The 20,190-nt window shown below is 44.2% G+C and overlaps 1 protein-coding gene across 1 annotated transcript in view; it reads left to right on the forward strand.

The window, feature by feature from the left end:
• Positions 1 to 227: 227 nt before the first annotated feature.
• Positions 228 to 20,190, forward strand: part of Dsg2 (desmoglein 2) — a 51,364-nt gene continuing 31,401 nt past the window's right edge. Inside the window, exons 1-3 of the mRNA XM_021150453.3 lie at positions 228 to 600; positions 16,207 to 16,242; positions 17,659 to 17,793. Coding sequence (XP_021006112.1) covers positions 541 to 600; positions 16,207 to 16,242; positions 17,659 to 17,793 — 231 coding nt within the window. The 5' untranslated portion in view covers positions 228 to 540. The remainder of the gene's footprint in view (positions 601 to 16,206; positions 16,243 to 17,658; positions 17,794 to 20,190) is intronic.

Here is a 20,190-nt window from a genome sequence, read left to right on the forward strand (position 1 = left end):
ACTGAGCCAGAAAAGTTGCAAACCTGCTGAAAGGGGCAACAGAAGAGACACTACTGAAGCCTCGCTCTCAACAGCAGGCTCCAAGCCGCTTGGCCAGCGTGCCTCCAGGTCGGCACCTGCGCTCATTCCCACAACTCCAGCCCTTTATCACCTCAGCCTTGCGATCGCGGGCTCCATGAGTCCCGCTCCTTAGATCTTGGGGTCTGTACAGTGACTAGAAGGCTCTCCAATCGAGGTGATCCCAGAGGAGGAAGGGACACGACGGGGAGGGGCCAGCCACCCAAGGTCCCCTGCGGGGGACGTCACCAGCCCCAGGTGCAGAGGGCGGGAACTGCCTCGTACCTCCCCGCGGAGCGAGCGTTCCCCTCCTCCATCTAGGCTGTGGCCGGGCCCACGGCTACCCTTTCCGACCCGGCCACACCTGGAACCGCACCCCAGGTCGGGCAGAGGCAGAGAAGGGCGGCCCCGGGAAGGACCTGCCCAGGAGGATCCGCGGGGCGCCGGCGAGGCCCGGAGGCGAGGGCGCGGCGGATCGAGGCGATGGCGCGGAGCCCGGGTGGCCGGTGCGCCCTGCTGCTGGTGGTGCAACTGTTGGCGATGGTAAGTGCAGTGACCCCCCGTTCCCCAGCCTTGTAAGCGCCGCTGTCCCCGTGGTGTGACAGCGAAGAGCCCAACCTGCGGCGGGGGAGCAGGGTGGGCAGAATCGGCGCGCGCTATCACTCTCTCCCCATGACGGTCACACTCAGGTCCCAGTGACCTTTCCTAACTGGAATCTGTGGGTGAGGTGAGCCCCGGGGCAGGGGCCCGAGGCTTTGTTTGGAGCCTTCTGAGAAATATGGAGGCAGTGGGAAGCCCCATGCTAACCCTCTTGCAAGTTGGCTAAAGTTCTCGCAGCCTCCAGCTCTTGTAGCTACCGGTAGTCAGTGAACCGGGAAACCAGGAAGAACCTGGTTCCTAGAGTGAATAATGACAACTAAAAAACGCCTACTCTAAAAGTATGGTCTACAGAGCTTAAAGTTCTGCTTTTAAGGTGCTTTGGTTACCTTCCTGAGCTATTAGTACTCTCCAGTATTGAAATAAACCTATGTAAAAGTGTTTACAATTTAGAAGGGAAATCGAAGCCACCATCATCAAAGAAATGGCCTATTTAAAAGAAAGGGTTTTCCACACTAGAGGCAAGGTTCAGACCCAAGGGCTAGATTCCTTTCATACATTTGGTTTACTTGGATTTTAAATGGCTGTGTTTGTTTGTTTGCTCACGAAATTGCATATAATTTAGGAATGCTTGTTGTCACTTACCGAGATTTGCCAACTGGGTTTTGATAAATTGTGGGATCATATCGCAAAGACTTCACAAATAGGTTCAGAGAGATTAGATACAAAATGATGCCCTGTTCCCTTTTTTTTACATCATGGTTGAAATTTAAAAGGTAAGCATATTTGCTCCACTGGAAGTTCTTCCTCTAAACAATGCATTTAGAGCTGTGGTGGTTGGGGGAGAGGAGAGAGAGCAGGAGACAGAGTGGTAGAGAGGACTTAAGTAAGGTAGGAGAAAGAGAAATGGGGACCGAGATCCTGGACTGGGGTGCTAAGAGTGAGAAAAACTATAGGGTTTTTGTTTTGTTTTGTTTTGTTTTGTTTTGTTTTGTTTTGTTCTGTTTTGTTCTGTTCTGTTTTGTTTTGTTGTGTTTGTAAGGAAACACAGAAGAATAATGAGTATATTCAACCCAAAGATTTCCATGACTCCCTTTCCACAGGCAGCTTGCTAACAAGGAACTGCCGGCCACTGGTCCAGCCTGTGTAATGCTGTCTGATTTTGCTTTGCCCGTGTTGTTGAGGTCATTCTTCATATGCTATTTCTATGACGTGATCCTGGGCTTGGTTTTTGACTTGAGGATTACCTTTCTCCCCTCCTCTTGCTGCTTCCTAGCTAAGGGGAATCCCAAGCCAACAGCCCTGGGTACATGGTTCAGTATGAATTCCCTCCATTGAAGAAAAGAAACTCCCTTTAAGGTAAAACTCCACATGTATAGCAAACAAGCCAATTCACAGACTCAGGAACAGTTTAGGCTTTCCATTTTAGCATTTTATGTGTGTGTTTACTTAATTAGACTGTGATGGGCTATTCCTCTCAAAAGGAGCAGAATCCTCAGGCTACTCTCTAAGTATCCCTATTCAATCTGATAGGGTGTGGCAACCTAGTGAGAAGAGTAGGCATTTCAGCATTCTGGTCCCAGTTTGTACGAGGTTCACAGGTTCACAGCCGTGCTTTCTGTAAAGGATGAGAAATGGTAGGTCCTTCATAGGAAGGAATGTAAATTGTAGGCAGTTTGGTCAGTTCAGCCCCACATAACAGCATTTACTCTAGTCTGTATCCGAAGGGGGAAAAAAAAGATTTAGAACTAGAGAGCTCAGCTGCTGAAATGTTTACCCCAGGGGCAGGAGGACCTGCGCTTGATTCCCACTACCCACGTAAAAGTACTCATGTGCAGGTCCACCCTTAGAATCCCAGTGCTGAGGAGGCAGAGACAGGCAAGGCGGAGTCTCTGGGGCTTGATGGATGGTGGCCTAGCCTGCTTGGCAAGCTCCAGCCTTAGGACCCTGTCTCCAAAGACAAAGTGGGTGGGGCCTAAGGAACAGTCCAGGAGTTTAACTTCTTACCTCTATACCTGCACAAGTGTACACACAGTCACTAACGCACGTGCACGCACGTGCTTGCTCGAGCAAGGAAGTGTGAGCGAGCACACGCACACAAACACACACATAGGAGCACACATTAAAAGGGATTTATTTCAGAACATTATAGTTTGACTGTACATGGAGTAAAAGTCTTAAGGAAGCCTACACCAATTTATGCTGTTGGAATTTCAAAGTCACAGTCCCAGGCACTGAGGGAGCTACTGCCTTACCTGTGGTCACAGGACAGGAGCCAGAGTGTCCCTTGCACAGTCTAGAGAGCACTGTGACTGGAATGCATAAGAAGACACATGTCTGTACCTCGCCTGGCCAGCCACAGATCCAGAGACTAAACACCAGAGGCTGAATATGACTGACTATGACAAAACCCCTGTGGGAAAGTAGCGGAAACTCAGGCTCCTTCAAGTGTCACGGGTCCAGGTGGTGCATCGTAACCTGACATGCTCTCAGAGCCTAAGCTTCTTGAGCATAGTGGAGCCCACGAAGTTAGGGTCTCAGGCTGCAGTTTTGGACTGAAGATGCTTTGTCAATAAAGTCTACGCATGTGTTGATTTTGTAAACAGCTGAAACCTATAGGTCCCAAACCTTTCAGTTAGGGGTGCTCACCTGAGAGTGCCTGAACCCAGGTGTTGAGCCCTGTGCCTGCAGAGGAGCTGTTGGTGGTCTTTGGCTTGTCCCTGCTCTAGCACACCACAAAGTAACTGTTTAATATCCCTTACATTTAGGCCAACTCTGTGAAAGTGACAAGAAGAGTTTTCTGAATAAACCTGAGAGTCTTTCATTTTGAGCCATCTTCATCTAGAATCCCTCTGCCATAAAGGTAGCCACAGGCAGAGGTCAGGTGCTATCTAGAATTTTGGGGACTCATGCACACATGTATTCCCAAATTTGGAGGCTCATACACACATGTATTCCCACTACTCTCTACCTGAGATTTCCCAGTTCTTTAAGTTGTGGCGATGTGACTACGTTAGCAGAACATGTGGTATTGTCACAGTATGGTTCAATACTTTAATATATTTGTTTTTTCAAAATACCACTTATTTTAAATATCACTAATAGACTTTAGTAGACACTAAGTGTTTCAGTAGCAAAGTATGTGAAGTTACTGTAACGTTTTTAGTTCTTAAATTCTGAAACAAGTTTAGATTATTTAATATACTTGGGTTTAGAACACAATGTATTGTACACATTTTAAACCCATTCTAAGAAGAATAGGCTGCTGTGGAAGGGAGGAGGAGGAGAGACTTTCTGATCGTTCAATTTTGCCTTAAATAAAAGTCAAACTTCACGTTACAGATTGAAATTCAGCCTTTAGTCCTGAGCTGACATATATAATAGATGTTCATTTGCCAGACCTCAAAGAAAGTGCTAATGGGTGGTCTAGAACAACAGATGTTAACCATCTCCCAGTTCTAGAGCTGAGGTAGCCAGTCAGTCAGCAGGACCCTGCTCCCTGCAACCATCCATGCCTCCCTCCAGCGTCTGACAGCTGACAAGCTGTCCCTGGCACCCTGTGCATGTGTGTGTGTCACTCTAGTCTCCCATCTTCACATGACAGCTCCTCTTTTGTCACCTATGGTTGTCAGGCCTCTGTGTGTGTGTGTGTGTCCTGGTTTTTGAGGATACCAGTTACACTGAGTAAGGTCCAGCCTCCCCTTGGCTTGCCTCAATCTGTTTCCTTTTTTCCAATAACCTTGTTTCTAAATCATTACCTTTCAACACCTCCTTTTAGGGGATACAGTGTAACGAGAGGGCTGCACACATGGCCAGCAATTAGTTAATTGTGCTTACTAGGCCACTAAATTGCACAGATTTAAGAATAAAGTACAAACTGAAACTGCATGATAAACATTGCTGCTCATAAGAATAATCTGATATCTGTGAATTTTGAAATGGATATCTCATGTGCTTTGGTTTCTAAAAATTAATAGGTGGGAAAATGCCAATTGTGATAGTTTTCCTTAGCTGTAAATTTAAGTCAAGTACTTTACCTGAAAAGTGGGATGTCAATCTAAATTCTCCCTTACCACCAATTTCAGAAGCCAAATTCAAATTTTCAAGGCTGAGGTCAAAAGATGCTTTTATAGAAACTCCAGTTGACCCTAGTGTGAGAATGAGCATCAGTGGTTTACGTTTTCCAAAACAGTTGAAAGTATACCCATATCTACATGGGGGAAACACAATAGAGCCAGGCATAGCACATGTGCACACACACAGTGCTTGGGAGACCAAGGCAATAGGGTCTTGAGTTCCAGGCTGGCCTGAATTGTAAAGTCCAGATGAACCTGAACTACATATCGAGACCTTGTCTATAAATAAATAAATAGCCATATTTGGATTGATACCTTTAAATTTTTCTTCAAAATAGTTCTATGTATGTGTATGTTTGTATGTGTGACTACATATGCCACAGTTTGCATGTGGAGGTCAGAACAATGTCAAGCATTCTTTCCTTCTACAATGCCTGTCCCAGGGGTCAAACTCAGAACACTGGGATTGGCACCAAATACCTGCACCACTGAGCTGTCTTTTCTGGCCCCTGAATTGATACTTCTAAAACAGTCAAATTCTATTAAAAATTGAGTCTAAAGACTTATTTACTTTGTGTGCAAGTGTTATGCCTGCGTGCATTGTATACACACCACATGCATACAGGACTCGCAGAGTCAGAAGAGGGTGTTGGGTCCTCTGGGTCTGGAATTACAGACAACTGTGAAGCACCACAATGTGTAATAGGAACCAAATCTAGGTCCTCTGCAAGAGCAGCAAGTGTTCTTAGCCCCTGAGCCATCTCCACTCCCCCAAACTCAAGAGCACAAAGGAACTCTAGATGTATTTTAACCTCTCATTACAGCCTTTTCTCCAGGGGTGCCACAAAGCTTAGGTGCTTTGAAGCACTTTTTAACCATATGCTCTGTGGGTGATAAAAGACATCTCCCTGTCCTTCCTTCATGCTCACATTTCAGAAGTATGCCTTATATGACACTAAACATTTTTACTTTAAAACTAATTTTTTATAGGTAAGTTTGATAATTAGTATGCGGGAAGTTGGGCTGCCAGGATATATACCTTGCTGTCATGATAGGAAATGCCTATACAAAAATAAAACTAGGGCTGGAGAGATGGTTCATTGGTTAAGAGCACCAACTGTTCTTCCAGAGATCCTGAGTTCAATTTCTAGAAACCACATAGTGGCTCATAACCATCTATAATGGGATCTGATGTCCTCTTCTGATGTGTCTAAAGAGAGCAATGGTGTATTCATATATATTAAATAATAGATAAATCTTGAAAAAGGAAAAGAAAAGAAAACTACGTATGTATAATCACTGAGTGCCAGGCAGTGTTCTCAATGCAAGAAGTCTGTAGCAAAGGCAGACGTACCTTGCCCACAGGATGCTTACAGACACGTAATGGCAGAATGGGATGACTACAAAATGGAATGACTAACTTCCCACTGGGTACACAGAAGAGTGGTGATCGGCACAGTACAGACAGAGCAACTATACCAGCCCTGGGTGTCCCAGACAGCACAGGAGACTACTGATAAACTGATGAGATGGCAAGAAGAGGAGGGGGTCTAGGTTCAGAGGACTCTTCACAGGCCTGAAGGCCTATCCTTTGGAGGAACTAGAAGAGTCCTCATTGCCTTAACACAAGATGTGAAGCCCTTGGACTCCAAACTAATAGAAGAGGCCAAAAAGTCTCCTTGCCAAGTGGGAGTTTGGGGGAGGCACATTGCTTAGCTTCACAGTGCTGTGAACAGCCTGCCAACAGAAGCAACGAACAGATGGAATGATTTATTGTGACTCTTGGCTCCAGAGGGTTCCACACATCACCCCATTTTTTTAATTAGGTATTTTCTTAATTTACATTTCAAATGCTATCCCAAAAGTCCCCCATACCTCCCCCCCCCACTCCCCTACCCACCCACTCCCACTCCTTGGCCCTGGCGTTCCCCTGTACTGGGGCATATAAAGTTTCAAGACCAAGGGGCCTCTCTTCCCAATGATGGCCGACTAGGCCATCTTCTGATACATATGCAGCTAGAGACAAGAGCTCCGGGGTACTGGTTAGTTCACATTGTTGTTCTACCTATAGGGTTGCAGACCCCTTCAGCTCCTTGGGTACTTTCTCTAGCTCCTCCATTGGGGGCCCTGTGTTCCATCCAATAGCTGACTGCGAGCATCCACTTCTGTGTTTGCCAGGCCCCGGCATAGCCTCACAAGAGACAGCTATATCAGGGTCCTTTCAGCAAAATCTTGCTAGGGTATGCAATGGTGTCAGCATTTGGAGGCTGAGGGTGTGGCAGTCTCTAGATGGTCCATCCTTTCGTCCCAGCTCCAAACTTTGTCTCTGTAACTCCTTCCTCCTGGGCATATATCCAGATGTTCCAACTGGTAAGAAGGACACATGCTCCACTATGTTCATAGCAGCCTTATTTATAATAGCCAGAAGCTGAAAAGAACCCAGATGTCCCTCAACAGAGGAATGGATACAGAAAATGTGATACATTTACACAATAGAGTACTACTCAGCTATTAAAAAGAATGAATTTAGGAAACTCCTAGGCACTTTTTTAGAGCAAACAGGTTAAAAGGATAGTACTCAGTGGGTGCTTCACTAGGAGACATAGTGTGGAGCCAGAAGCTGGGAAGGGAGTAGGTGACAGTAGCCGAGGGAATACAGAGGCCAGAGTCATGAATAAGAGGGTTGGGAAGCCACCCAGTGGCCAGGCTGGGTATCACTGACCTGGCACCCCCACTGTTTGTTGTTTCCTAGTTGGTTTCCTCAGCATCTTAGCTAAACATAGCTGCAATCTGAAAATCTCAGCCATCCAGACACTTGCCTGTAAGCCTTAGTCCTCCTCTGCTTCTTCATGCCATCCCCATGCCAAGGGCACTGCCAAAGATGGGCCTCCACCATTTTGGTTATCTTAGGACTGCCTGCCTCTCCTTCCAGTTCTCCTGACTTATTCCTTTCATCTTCAAACTGTTTCCTGCCTTTTTTGTAGTACCAAAAAAAAAAATCCTTCAGAAACACAGTGGCAAATTACCCATTCGAAGGAGGTGGCTCCCTCATGACCAGCAAAGGTCCTTCCCACTTTGTCTGATTTTCTGCTTGCCACCATCATAAGGAAGGCCCAGATGCTAGACACAGCGTTGGTTCTGCCTGTCTTGAAATCTCTGTGTCTTTTGATCTGTGGCTTTTCTCCTTTCTCCTATCATCTTCACCTTCTCCAAAGCCACGCCCACTGCACCTCCTCCCTCCCAGCAGGAAGTACCTTCCGCCTCTTGCAAGTTCCACAGAAAGTGTTTGCCTATGGTTTTCATACAATTAGGACTCTCCCTCGGTGGTGTGCACTTTCCCCCATAGCTCTTACTGGTTAACCATGGTCAGTAATGGTAGAAAAAACATGATAAGTTCAAGGTATAAACAATTCATAAAATTTAAATAACTTTCATGGTCGTAAACCATTGTGATTGTTCCTATTAGAGCTGTTATGCGTCTCTTACTATGCCTAACTTATAAGCTACAACACTGTCGGTATCGTTATGTAAATAATAATCTCATAGATACAGAGGTCAGGACCTGTCCCTCTTGGGAGGGATAAAAACTTCCTTATTATCTCCTAACGAAGCTCTGATAGTCACTAGAGTGACATCCTTATTGCATATGCCTAGAAACTCATTAAATTCCTTGGACACAGGAATTTGTTCTTTCCAAATCAGTTCATCTCTTTCTATGTTTGAGAAGCCAGCAAAGCCGTCTGAATTGCACTGGAGAATCTGTGAATAAAACTGGATATAATTATGTATGGTAAGCAAAACAGACCAACGTCCGATGAAATCCCTTGTCGCCTCTCACACATGGAATCTTCATTTAAATGATATTTGTGTGGAACACAAAAGTTTTTAAAAGTGGGGCTATAAAAGGGATGGAAGAGGCCTAAGCAAAGCAGGAAAGGAAAGCAGAGGGAACTGTCAGGTGTGTCATAAATGCAGCGTCTGGGGCTACATGGAGGGAAGGGGTAAACAAGGAAGAAGGAACTGGGCCTGGGAGGAAGCCAGCAAGATTGTGCACATATTATAAGATAGCAATGGCGCCCGTTCCTTTGCATGCTAACCAGGCAGGCCTAAACAGAGTGCCCAGATAGACTGACTAGGAAATGCCTGACTCCTACACACTTCACCGTCCTGAGTTATGTGTGTGCCAAGCAGTCTCTGGCTGCACTCATACTCTCCTATGATTGTGGAGCTTACAGTGGGAAAGACTGTGTTAGCAAGAGAACTTGATGTTTGTATAGCATCCTTACGTAACGGTCTGTGTAGCTGCATAGAGAATGCCCAGTGTCTACCAGGGCACATTATGCCAGTTCATGGTGCTGCAACAAGATGTGGACGTAATTTACCTAATTTCATGGCCAGAATTCTGCAAAAGTGTTCCTGCAGCCCTCCGAACCCTTCCATATTGCCAGTCCACTTTTCTGGAGACAATTTTGGTCAGTTTCCAGTGCTTCCTGCTATTTGTCCTCCTGGCAGACCAGTGCCATCTAGTGGGGGGTGGGGTGGAAGAAGGCTGAATTTTTAAACCTCAGTGAAGAGGGTCCAGTTTCTCACATTGTACTTTTTAAGTGTAATTTTTCAGAGATAATTGTGCTGCAATTAAAAAATTAAAAAAAATGGAAACCACCCATTATTCTTAAATGTCAAATAAAATGGAGCACATATATGTATACGTTAACTTCTGGCTTGTCTGATTTCAAAGGCATTTGTGACTGCCTTTAGAAAAATGTGGCGATAAAGTGATAAAGTAAATTTTTTTCTTGATAAATATCCAGGATTAGTGTAACATGTAAACCTGAGGAGAGATAGAAACCAGAAGGAAAATGTCACCTAAAGCAGACTTCGGCCTGGAGAGAGGGAACAGCAGTGGGGAGCGAGTACTGCTCTTGAAGAGGATCAGAGTTGGGTTGCCAGCACCCACGTGGGGCTCACAACTGTCTGTAGCCCCAATTTAAAGAGATCTGACACCTTCTGGCCTCTGTGTGCACTCACGCACACACACACAAACACACACACACATCCACACATCCACACATCCACACATCCACTCACGCACATACACACATCCTATGGCACATAATTGGTACTTATCATGAGAATATCTTCCTGTATAACTCACCGTGTTTAAATTTCATCATGTAGAAGTCATGTCTGCACACAGCAATCTGCATCAAAGTGTTCATTATCTGGCTTATAACTTGCCCAGGCCCAGGCTGTCATCTTTTCTCTTTCCCTTGCTACCCTGTGATTTTTAGGCAGTGCCTTTGGAAACTGACCTTGCAAGCCCTGAAGCATCAATATTACCCAGAAAGTGAATAGAAATACATGTTCCTGGGCCCCACTCCAGACTTAGTGAACAGAAAGTGATCAGGTAGAGCCAACCCACCAACATGTGGAAAGCCTCGTGCACATCTCTGTACGATGAAAGCTGAGGACAGAGAAGATTAAACACTCTGAAAGCCAGCCTCTGTTAGCCACTGAGATGAATCTTAGAGAGGGGACTTAGGGGTGCTAATAAAATCAGCAATGAATAAAAATTAATCTTGACTTTTTAAGGTTTTGGGTTGTTTTTCTATGAACTTGCATAAGGACAAAGAACTTCTCAGGAAATGCAAATTCCTTGCAGGAAAGGATGGGACAGGTTAGATGTAACCCAGCATGTCTCAATTCATATTTCAAAATTCTGAGTCTGTAAAATGGCAACGTGCAGAAGCCTTCCTGTCGGAGCCAACTTTAATGGGTGATTATTCACCAGAAGTCATGGTCATTACTTTGAGACTAACCTGTGATCTGGAGAGCAGGCAGGAGATTATGTCAATCATACACTGCTTCTCACCCATCTGGTATTTACCGGGTTCAAATGCAGAGCTCATAAACGTGAAAGCAGACTTCAGAGTCCTGCTTCCCTTCACTACTGAGGATTTTCCAAAGTTAGCAACCATGAAGACCATACTTAAGCCAGCTGTTGAGGGCCCTGTACATATCTGGGTCATTTATAAGTTGAAGTTTTAAGTTAGATTGCTTGGGGTTTTTTATTTATTTCCTTACTTACTGATACAGGGTCTCACTGTGTAGCTGTGGCTGATCCAGAACTCACTATATACACCAGGCTGGTCCCTCACTATATACACCAGGCTGGCCCCTCATTATATACACCAGGCTGGCCCCTCATTATATACACCAGGCTGGTCCCTCACTATATACACCAGGCTGGCCCCTCATTATATACACCAGGCTGGCCCCTCATTATATACACCAGGCTGGCCCCTCATTATATACACCAGGCTGGTCCCTCACTATATACACCAGGCTGGTCCCTCACTATATACACCAGGCTGGCCCCTCATTATATACACCAGGCTGGTCCCTCACTATATACACCAGGCTGGCCCCTCATTATATACACCAGGCTGGCCCCAGACTCACAGGGATCCTCCTCCCTCGACCTCCAGAGTGCTGGGATAAAAGGCTTGTGCCACCATGCCTGGTGGGACTTTTTATTTATTCTGATTATTATTAATTATTATCATCATCATCATTGGGGAGCACACATGTAATGACATACATGTGGAAGTTAGTGAACCACCTTATGAAGTGAGTTTTCTCCTTCCTCTTTTACCTGGGTTCCAGGCATTGAATCCAAGTTAGAAGGCTTGCACAACAAATACCTTTACCCACTGAGCCATCCCACTGGCCCAAAGTTAGTATTTTTTAACTAAGTTGTAACATTTACCTATAAAGTAAGAAATACAAAGAAAGACTAACCTCTCTCCATAAAAATTAAAATAAAAAAAAGCTTAAGAAGACTGTATGGCATGTTAAATTCCAGTATAAATATGGTCCACATCAGAATTGTCAAAGAAGTACTTCAAAACCATGGGGCTCCAGACATCACCAAGTCCCAAACTCTGCCAGCCATGTAAGACTTTGTGACCAGAGAAACCCTCTGGAACCTTCTTCCAACCCATCCAGGAGCCAGATTTCCAGCTCTGTAGATACAGACAGGGAGACAGGACATGTGACCAGAAGAAACAAACCAGTGACATCCAGTGCTCGTTGTATCTCATCTTGGTTACTTGTTAATTCACCCAAAGTTGAACCCATTTTATGAATGGATTTGAGCAGAGCCAAGGAGCCTCAACCTGATGCCTGATTCGACCTTCTATATAGCCCAAAGGAGAAACAATGAATTTTGGAAGCCGGGCGTGGTGGCGCACACCTTTAATCCCAGCACTCAGGAGGCAGAGGCAGGTGGATTTCTGAGTTCGAGACCAGCCTGGTCTACAAAGTGAGTTCCAGGACAGTCAGGGCTATACAGAGAAACCCTGTCTCGAAAAACAAAAGAAAGAAAGAAAGAAAGAAAGAAAGAAAGAAAGAAAGAAAGAAAGAAAGAAAGAAAGAAAGAAAGAAAGAAGAGAATTTTTGGAGCATTTTTCATGGTTAGACAAGTGGAGTGAGAATGTTCTAGAAAGGTTTTGTAAGTTAATAGGAGTTACTTTTCTTATTGCTAACACACACACATACATAAACACACACACACACACATCTAGAATAGCAGGTTGACTCTGAGAGTCATACAGTCTGAGAGTACAGCCCCCACAGAGGGAGGCTCTGGAGGCAAGAGGTTGAAGCTGTTGGCTACAATGCTGCATTTGCAGGTGGGAGGCCCTAGAGGGGTGGATGCTGGAGCTCAACTCCATTCTCCTTTTATTCAGTCAGACACCATAGCCAATGAAACGCTGCCGTTCAAATGAGGGTAAATTATCCCACCCTAATTACCCAGTCTAGAAACACAGACATTCTCAGAGGTGTGTCTCCTGGGTGATAGATCCTGTCAACTTGACAATATTAGCCAACACAGAGAGGATCTGAATTTAAAGAACAACCTGCCATGCTAGATTAGCCCTGTATGGAACCTAAAACTCTCCCATTGACTATACTGCTCACCCTCCCTAGACATCTCTACTAGAATGGAAGTATTACACCATCATCATGCAATGAAGTTGAGACAGCATTTGAGATTACTTCCTGTACTCAGTATTCAGTAGAAGATATTAGTCTGAGATGTTGAAAGTTAAGGGTCAACCACCATGGAAACATAGGCCCACAGAAGACAGTTCAAGGTCACCAGCAGTGGAACAAGAAGATTTCAGAGAACCTGTCAGCCAGGAGCAGAGGTCAGCCAGCTAAACCCAGTCCTCCAGAGTCCTGGTGACATTTATCAAAATAGCCTCAAAACAGGAAAGCCTTTCTCATGTTACTGAACTTGAGAACAGCGGGTACACTGTTTGCATTTTCTCAGTGCTATTTGGCCTTCCTTGCTGCTGAATGTTTTGTTTTGGTTTTTTGCTCCTTACCAGGAAGGCCAATTTTTATGTGAGGCACAAGATCCAATAGTAGATTTGATTAAACTTTTATGGAGTGAGGAAGCTCTTGAAGGATTTTTTTCTGATTCATCTAAAAACCTTATTTTGGCTAAATACATAGAAGCCGACTTTTCATCCAGGCGTTGCATGTGACATTATCTGTCATCAAGTTCCTTCTAAGAAAAGTGAGTCACGGCTGCTCTCCCATGAGATGTCTGTTTCCATACCTGGGTATGCCTTATTTCCATCTAACCTGTATTTCTTTTTTTTTAAGATTTATTAATTATTATATCTAAGTACACTGTAGGTGTCTTCAGATGCACCAGAAGAGGGCGTCAGGTCCCATTACAGGTGGTTGCGAGCCACCATGTGGTTGCTGGGATTTGAACTCAGGACCTTTGGAAGAGCAGTCGGTGCTCTTAACCACTGAGCCATCTCTCCAGCCCCTAATCTGTATTTCTAAGCAATCATCTAGGAAACAGATTTCAGTACGTCACTACGAATGCTCACGTGATGAATTGAGTAATACATCACTTCCTTTTATCAAGTAAAATATATGCAACTTGGTCAGAATAATATAGTGATAGTAACGTTTAATTATGCCCTTTTTGCTAGGGCTAACGAGATTCTAGAGGAGAATAAAAATGGGAGACTGAAGAGATGACCCAAGAGGAAGAGTGCGTGCTGCCCTGGCAAAGAACCTGGCTGGGTTCAGTCTCCAGCACTACTTCTAACTCTAACCCCGAGCGACTCTGACCCCTTCCTTCTGGCCTCCAGGCATCAGCACTTGAGCATGCGCATATACACACAAATAAAAATCTTTTAAAGGGAAATGGTAAATTGCCCATATAATTATCAAAGAGAGATTGGTAGAAGGCAGAAAGGAAGGATTAATTTGAGACTGTCTGGGCTGATTGACTCTGAGCCATCTTAGATGCAGGCAATAATCAAAAATTCCTAGCCACGAAACTTATTTCAACATGGTGTTGAAATAACAGCCACTGTGTTACTGAGAATATAAAATTTTAGAGCACATCTTGCTTAGTTAAAGTAATATTTTTAAAAAGTAAGAAATAATAGCTATAACCTAGTCCATAGATAATTGTCTGAGGCTGCCGTAAGTTAACTTTTCTATTTGCAAAGACATCATAACCAAGGCAAGTTATACAAGAGAATCTACTTGGGGCTCAAGGTTAGAATCCATGAGGGCAGAGTGGAGGTCACAGGTGGCAGGCAACTAGAACACCTCAAGTCAAGCTCGCATCACAAACCTCAATCAGGAGGCTCAGAGAGCTAACTCAAAACAGCATCTATCCTTTCTAAACCTCAAAATCTGAGTCCCACCCCCAACCCCTGACATACTTGCTCCAGCAAGACTACACCTCCTAATCCTGACCAAACAGTCACCAACTGGGGACCAAGTGTTTAGATGCCAGAGACTTATGGCAGACATCTCATGCAAACCACCAAAGCTTCTATCTGCCCAGCCAGTCACCCTAGAGCTGCAATATCAACTGACCTTGAGTTTCTTTTAGATGAGGCAAGAAGGGAAGGGGGAGCTAAGTATCCACAGAAAGAGCAGACTCCACAAGGAAGAGCAGACTGCACAAGGAAGAGCAGACTGCACAAGGAAGAACAGACTCCACAAGGAACCCTTCAAGGCAATATGGAGGCTGTCAGAACAAATTCTCAGAGAAAGCTTAATTCCCACCTCGAATGGACTCCATGGATCTATTTCCTAACATGGGAAAGGCAAACAAGGCTACAGAAATTCAGGCTGAGGACATATTACAGAGAACTCATACATACATGGAGAAGTGAAGACCATCCTCGCAAACTACTTCCAGTTTGGAGTTAGTGGTACAGGGGTACAAAGCAGTGTTAGCTGGCACAAAGAAGGTACAAAGTCTGTCTGGCTAGCCAGTGCACATAGAATGAACATGTGTAACTAGAAGCTTAGCCAAACAACCGGGATTCCCAACAATGATGAGTGTGGATGAGAAAGAGTGGCAACCGAAGTACACAGTTGGTAGTTAAGTTAGAAAAGGGCAAGTCTTGTCTGGGGAAAGAGGAGGGAGGAGTCTCAGATTATACATGACTTCTCTGTCCAGTGTGACTCAGTCCCAAGTCATCATGACTCCCGGGTTTGGAAGTTCGAGATGCCAATGGTGGGGGCACAGTGAAGGAGACACAGTTACAATGAGCGTAGTTTGTAGTCTGAATGGAGCAAACGTTTGCACAGCTCTGAGGAAGGGTACCCAGGCCCCTGTGAGCATGAGGTAAAGACACAGGGTGAGGAGAAAATGGCCTGAAGAGGTCTAAGGTGTCAAGAGGCAAACAATTTTGTTTTTAATTTTTGTTTATGCATTTTGCATGTGAGTTTCAGGACAAATTTTGGGAATCAATCCTCACTAGCTGAGGCAGGTTCTCTTACTGTTTTACCATGACAGGCCAGCACCCAGCTTCTGGGAGATTCCCCCGACCCTGCCTCCCATCTCCCTTCTCACTCATCCAGGAGTGCTGGCTTTGCAGATACTCACAGGACTTCAGAGTAGCCAGGTTTGCACAGCACGTACCTTTACCCCCGAGCCACATCCCTAGACATATTTGCTTGTTAAAATACTAATTGGTCTCAGGGCAGCAAGATGGCTCAGCAGGTAAAGGCACTTGCTACCACATCTGACAACCTGAGATCAATCTCCAGGCACCACATGAAAAGAGTCTCTTAGGTTCTTCATCCTGTGCATGGCCTCCCATATATCATATACATATGTATGAATGTATATGCTATCTCATACATATGTGATATGCACACACATATATATATAAATTGTATATATGTAAATGCATGTATGTGTGTGTGTGTCTGTCTGTGTATACACTTATAATACACACACACATATGTTAATTACTAGCTGCTCTCTGAAGGAGACTTTGTGGACTGAAGAAGGAGGTAGATTCTGCCCTCTGAATCTGGTTTTTGAAAGGCAAGGGAGAACATTACAATTTGTTTCCTTTCCCAAAACTTGATGTTAGTTTCTCTTGTTTTTAATGTCTATAATTTTGTTCTTTAGGTCTGCTTGGACTTTGGAAATGGACTTCACTTAGAGGTGAGGAACTAAGGGGGATTTGGGGGACTCAGTACCTTAGTTTTTTGGTGAACAAATTAACTGTGCCTTACTAAATTGGAAATCTACACTGCCTTAAACCTGGACCTTCCCATTTAAATAAGCACAGAGGAACACACATCAAGGAATGCTCAATACATATTTTATCAGTCAGTCAATCAATGTCTTGCCAGGCTTGGTATAGCTCATTTCTTTGGTTCTATATCACTCAGGAGACAGTGGCAGGTGGGTCTCTGTGTCAGTTGGAAGCCAACCTGGTCAATGTAGTAAGCTGAAAGCTCTTTCACTCGTGAGTATGAACTTGGAGATCATGGAAGGTTTTCCCTGAGCCATTAACAAGGACTTAGTAAAGAATAGGACTTCTCCAGCTTTACATTATAAGTTTTAATGATCTGTTTCTTAGCATGAGTCAGAGAGAAAGCAAGACAGAGAGAGAGAGAGAGAGAGAGAGAGAGAGAACATGAAGTTGGGAGGTTAGGAAGTGGGGAGGATATGAGAGGAGGTGAGGGAGGGGGAAACATGATCAAAATAAAGTACATGAAAATTTGTAATTGATAAAATGTTTTAAATTATAATCATATTATATTGAGAAAAAATCATATAGAAACAAATAAAAATGAATGACAGCATAAATATCTGAAAATAAAGCACACCTTTACTTAGTGTAACAATACGGGTAGAAGGGTGGAAGAACTGGCTGGCACAGAGCCATTTCTAAAATCCCAGCAAGCACAACCTTGCCTGGAAGACTCTAATTTATATCAGTGGTTTCTGAAGAGTAAGTCCCAACACCCGCAGGTGTGTATCTTCAGCCCAAAACCATCACAGAAAGTGAATATCAGTTGTCAGCTAGTGAGAAAGAGAAGCCCTTGACTGGTGTTGTCTCTAGCCTGTGAGAGGCTAGGGTGTTTGTCTGCCTTTTGTCAGCCTCACTTTGGAAATCTGTTCTATGGAGAGCAAACCCTGCCACATTAACATCTCGGAGGCCATTCCTCATGTGCCTGTGGAGTTTAGTAGAATGCATACATTTCCTTTGTAAAAGTGAAGCTTCAAAAACTTCAAGATGTGGGAGGCTTAAGAGATGGCTCAGTGGTTAAGAGCACTGGCTGCTCTTCCAAAGGACCCCGGTTCAGGTCCCAGCACCCACACGGCAGCTCACGACTGTCTGTAGCTCCAGTTCCAGGAGATCTGACACCCTCGTAGTAATGCACATAAAATAAAAATTAAATAAATGTTTTAAAAGTTTGAAAATGTATGTTGTTTTGCACTATTTTGTTTTTGAACCGGGTTTATTTTAACTTATACTTTAATGTGTACACTACTTTTAAGTATAGGAAATTACCAAATGTCTCCCCAAAGCTTTGGGTATGTGATAACTCAAGGTAATTGTGTTAACAGGTCTTCAGCGCAAGAAGAGAAGGCAAACCATTCCCTAAGCACACTCACTTGGTTCGTCAAAAGAGGGCCTGGATCACTGCCCCTGTGGCTCTGCGGGAGGGAGAAGACCTGTCCAGAAAGAACCCGATTGCCAAGGTAGCAGCTACAGAAGAATGTGGCAAGGGTGTTGGCGGGGTGGCTAAGGCTGTGGCATATAAAAATTATTAGGTCCACTTTCCAAAATAAAGAGAATCTGGTGATGTACATGCAAGGTTTTAGAATACTCAGGATGTGTTTGAAAGTGCCCTGGAGCTTACCTTTTAACAGAAAATGCAGAAGACACAGCATCAGTAATAATGATTTTAGGAGTTGGCTCAGCTACAACTTGAGGAATCTGATATGTGTTAATCTTAGTCTAATAAAAAACCTTACAATATTAAAAAAAAAAAAGGATAATATCATTAAAAACAAGCAGCGCCCAGGAACTGAGGTCTGAGGAAGTGTGACTATGACAATATGTCCTTCTCGGCTTGGGACAGCCCTGTATGCCTGTCTTTTAGAATTAGTGATTCACAGCTCTCTTTACCCCCCAAGAGGACTCCAATTTTCAAATAAAGTCCATGGCAGTACTAACATGGAGTGTTCTAAATCCCAAAGTGAAGTTAGCTGTACAAACCTGGATCTGCAACCCCTCGTATTGATCTATTTAAATCTGTTCTTTATATTCTGACCAATTCCGTGACTAGCACTGTAATTCCATCTAGGTCAGTGGTGTGGGATTGTTGAATGACCCTTTCACAGGTGTGGCCTAAGGCCATCAGAAAACACAGATATTTACATTATAATTTATAGCAGTAACAAAATTACAGTTGTGAATTAGCAATAAAAGAATTTTATGGTTGGGGTCACCACAACATGAGGAACTGGATTAAAGGGTCGCAGCACTAGGGTGGTTGAGAAAAACAGGACTATGTTTTCTTTCTTTCTTTTTTCTTTCTTCCTTTTTGCTGTGTTTATTTATTATTTTCAGATTGGTTTAGTGGGGAGGCTTCACACTCGTGTGGAGGTCAGAGAACAACAGTGAGAGTGTCTCTCCCTCTGCCATGTGTGTTCCAGGACTGCACTTAGGTCATCAGCTCAGCATCTTACTAAACATCCTTTCTGTTTGAACAGCTTTACACATATCTGTAGTGTTTGTTATTCCCGCCCCTCCACCCTCTGGCTCCCTCTTCCTACACTGTCCGCAGTGACTACACCATTAGAAGACACCATCTCCTCCAGCAATCATAAACAGTCCTGAGCCCCTCAGGAAGCACGGAACTCATGGACCCTGCTCCTATCCACAATGGAAAGTTTAAAAGAAAACAGAAAAGCAAAAATCCTCTAGCAATTAATATCCATTTTACCCCAAAATACAGCACAAGCCACCCTCGTCTCTTCAGTCCCTATGCCTGAGTCCGGATCATCTCGCCCTTTCACCCATCTTCCTGATTTCACGCTTGTCAAATCCTCACCCACACGAAGCCCTTTCTCTGCAGTTAGCAAGAGCAAACTTCTGAAAAGATAAACAGCCCCCAACATGGTCTGTGGGAGCTCACAGGACTGCTGGCCTTGGCCTTTCTCTGTCCTAGATTCCCACCCCCTATTTTGCTGCATCCTCTGAGTTGGCCACAGTTCACTCCTACTGCCATCTACCTTAAGCACTCACTGTCCCCTCCTCCTATCATTGCATCTCTGCTCAAGTGCCACCTCCTCTCCACCTCAGTCTCTTTTCTCTCTGTCCTGTTATCCTGTGAGAATTTGGCTTACAGCATATTTGACTGCTAGACATTGGCCAGACACTGCCAGCTTGTTATCTGCCTCCCTCATTAGCATAGAAGCTCCACAGGGGTCTTAGTCCTTAGGGCTCAGTCCTGTCTGTGTCCTGCATGTGCAGGGGCTGTTCAGTAAACATCATATAGATGTCAACTCACCTGCATCCAAGGTTGATCTTCAACTTTCCAATCGTATATGCGAAGGGCGTCTATAAGAGAAATACAGCTATAGAATCAAAGACAATTGTTTCATTTATCTAGCACCGTGTCTTTTATTATTTTATTTTTTAAACATAACCACTTGTTTTTATCTTTATTTTATGTGTATTTAGTGGTTTCCCACATGAATGTGTGTTTACCACATGTGTGCAATGTCAAACAGAAGCTAGAAGAGGGCATTGGATCCCCTGGACCTGAAGTTACAGACACTTGTGAGCCACCATGTGGGTGCTGGGAACCTAACCCAAGTCCTCTGCAAGAGCAGCCAATGCTCTTAACCACTGAGCCACGTCTTCAGCCCCAACCACACGGTTTATAGAAAACCTAAAATCTAGACTTTCACCGTGGCTCCACAGTGCAGCATGTGAAACGGGCACTGTTTTGGTTGGACTTTGCTTGCCACTGTCTTTGCTTTGCTATCTCAGTTGTTGGTTTTTCTAATAGGTTTTCATAAAACAAACTGACACTTAAGAGTGTAACAAGTGTTTGCTGTTCATATTAATCTTAATTACACAAGTCA

This window comes from Mus caroli, unplaced genomic scaffold (assembly GCF_978045245.1).
Source record: "Mus caroli unplaced genomic scaffold, Mus_caroli_1 scaffold_19, whole genome shotgun sequence".
NCBI lineage: Eukaryota > Metazoa > Chordata > Mammalia > Rodentia > Muridae > Mus > Mus caroli.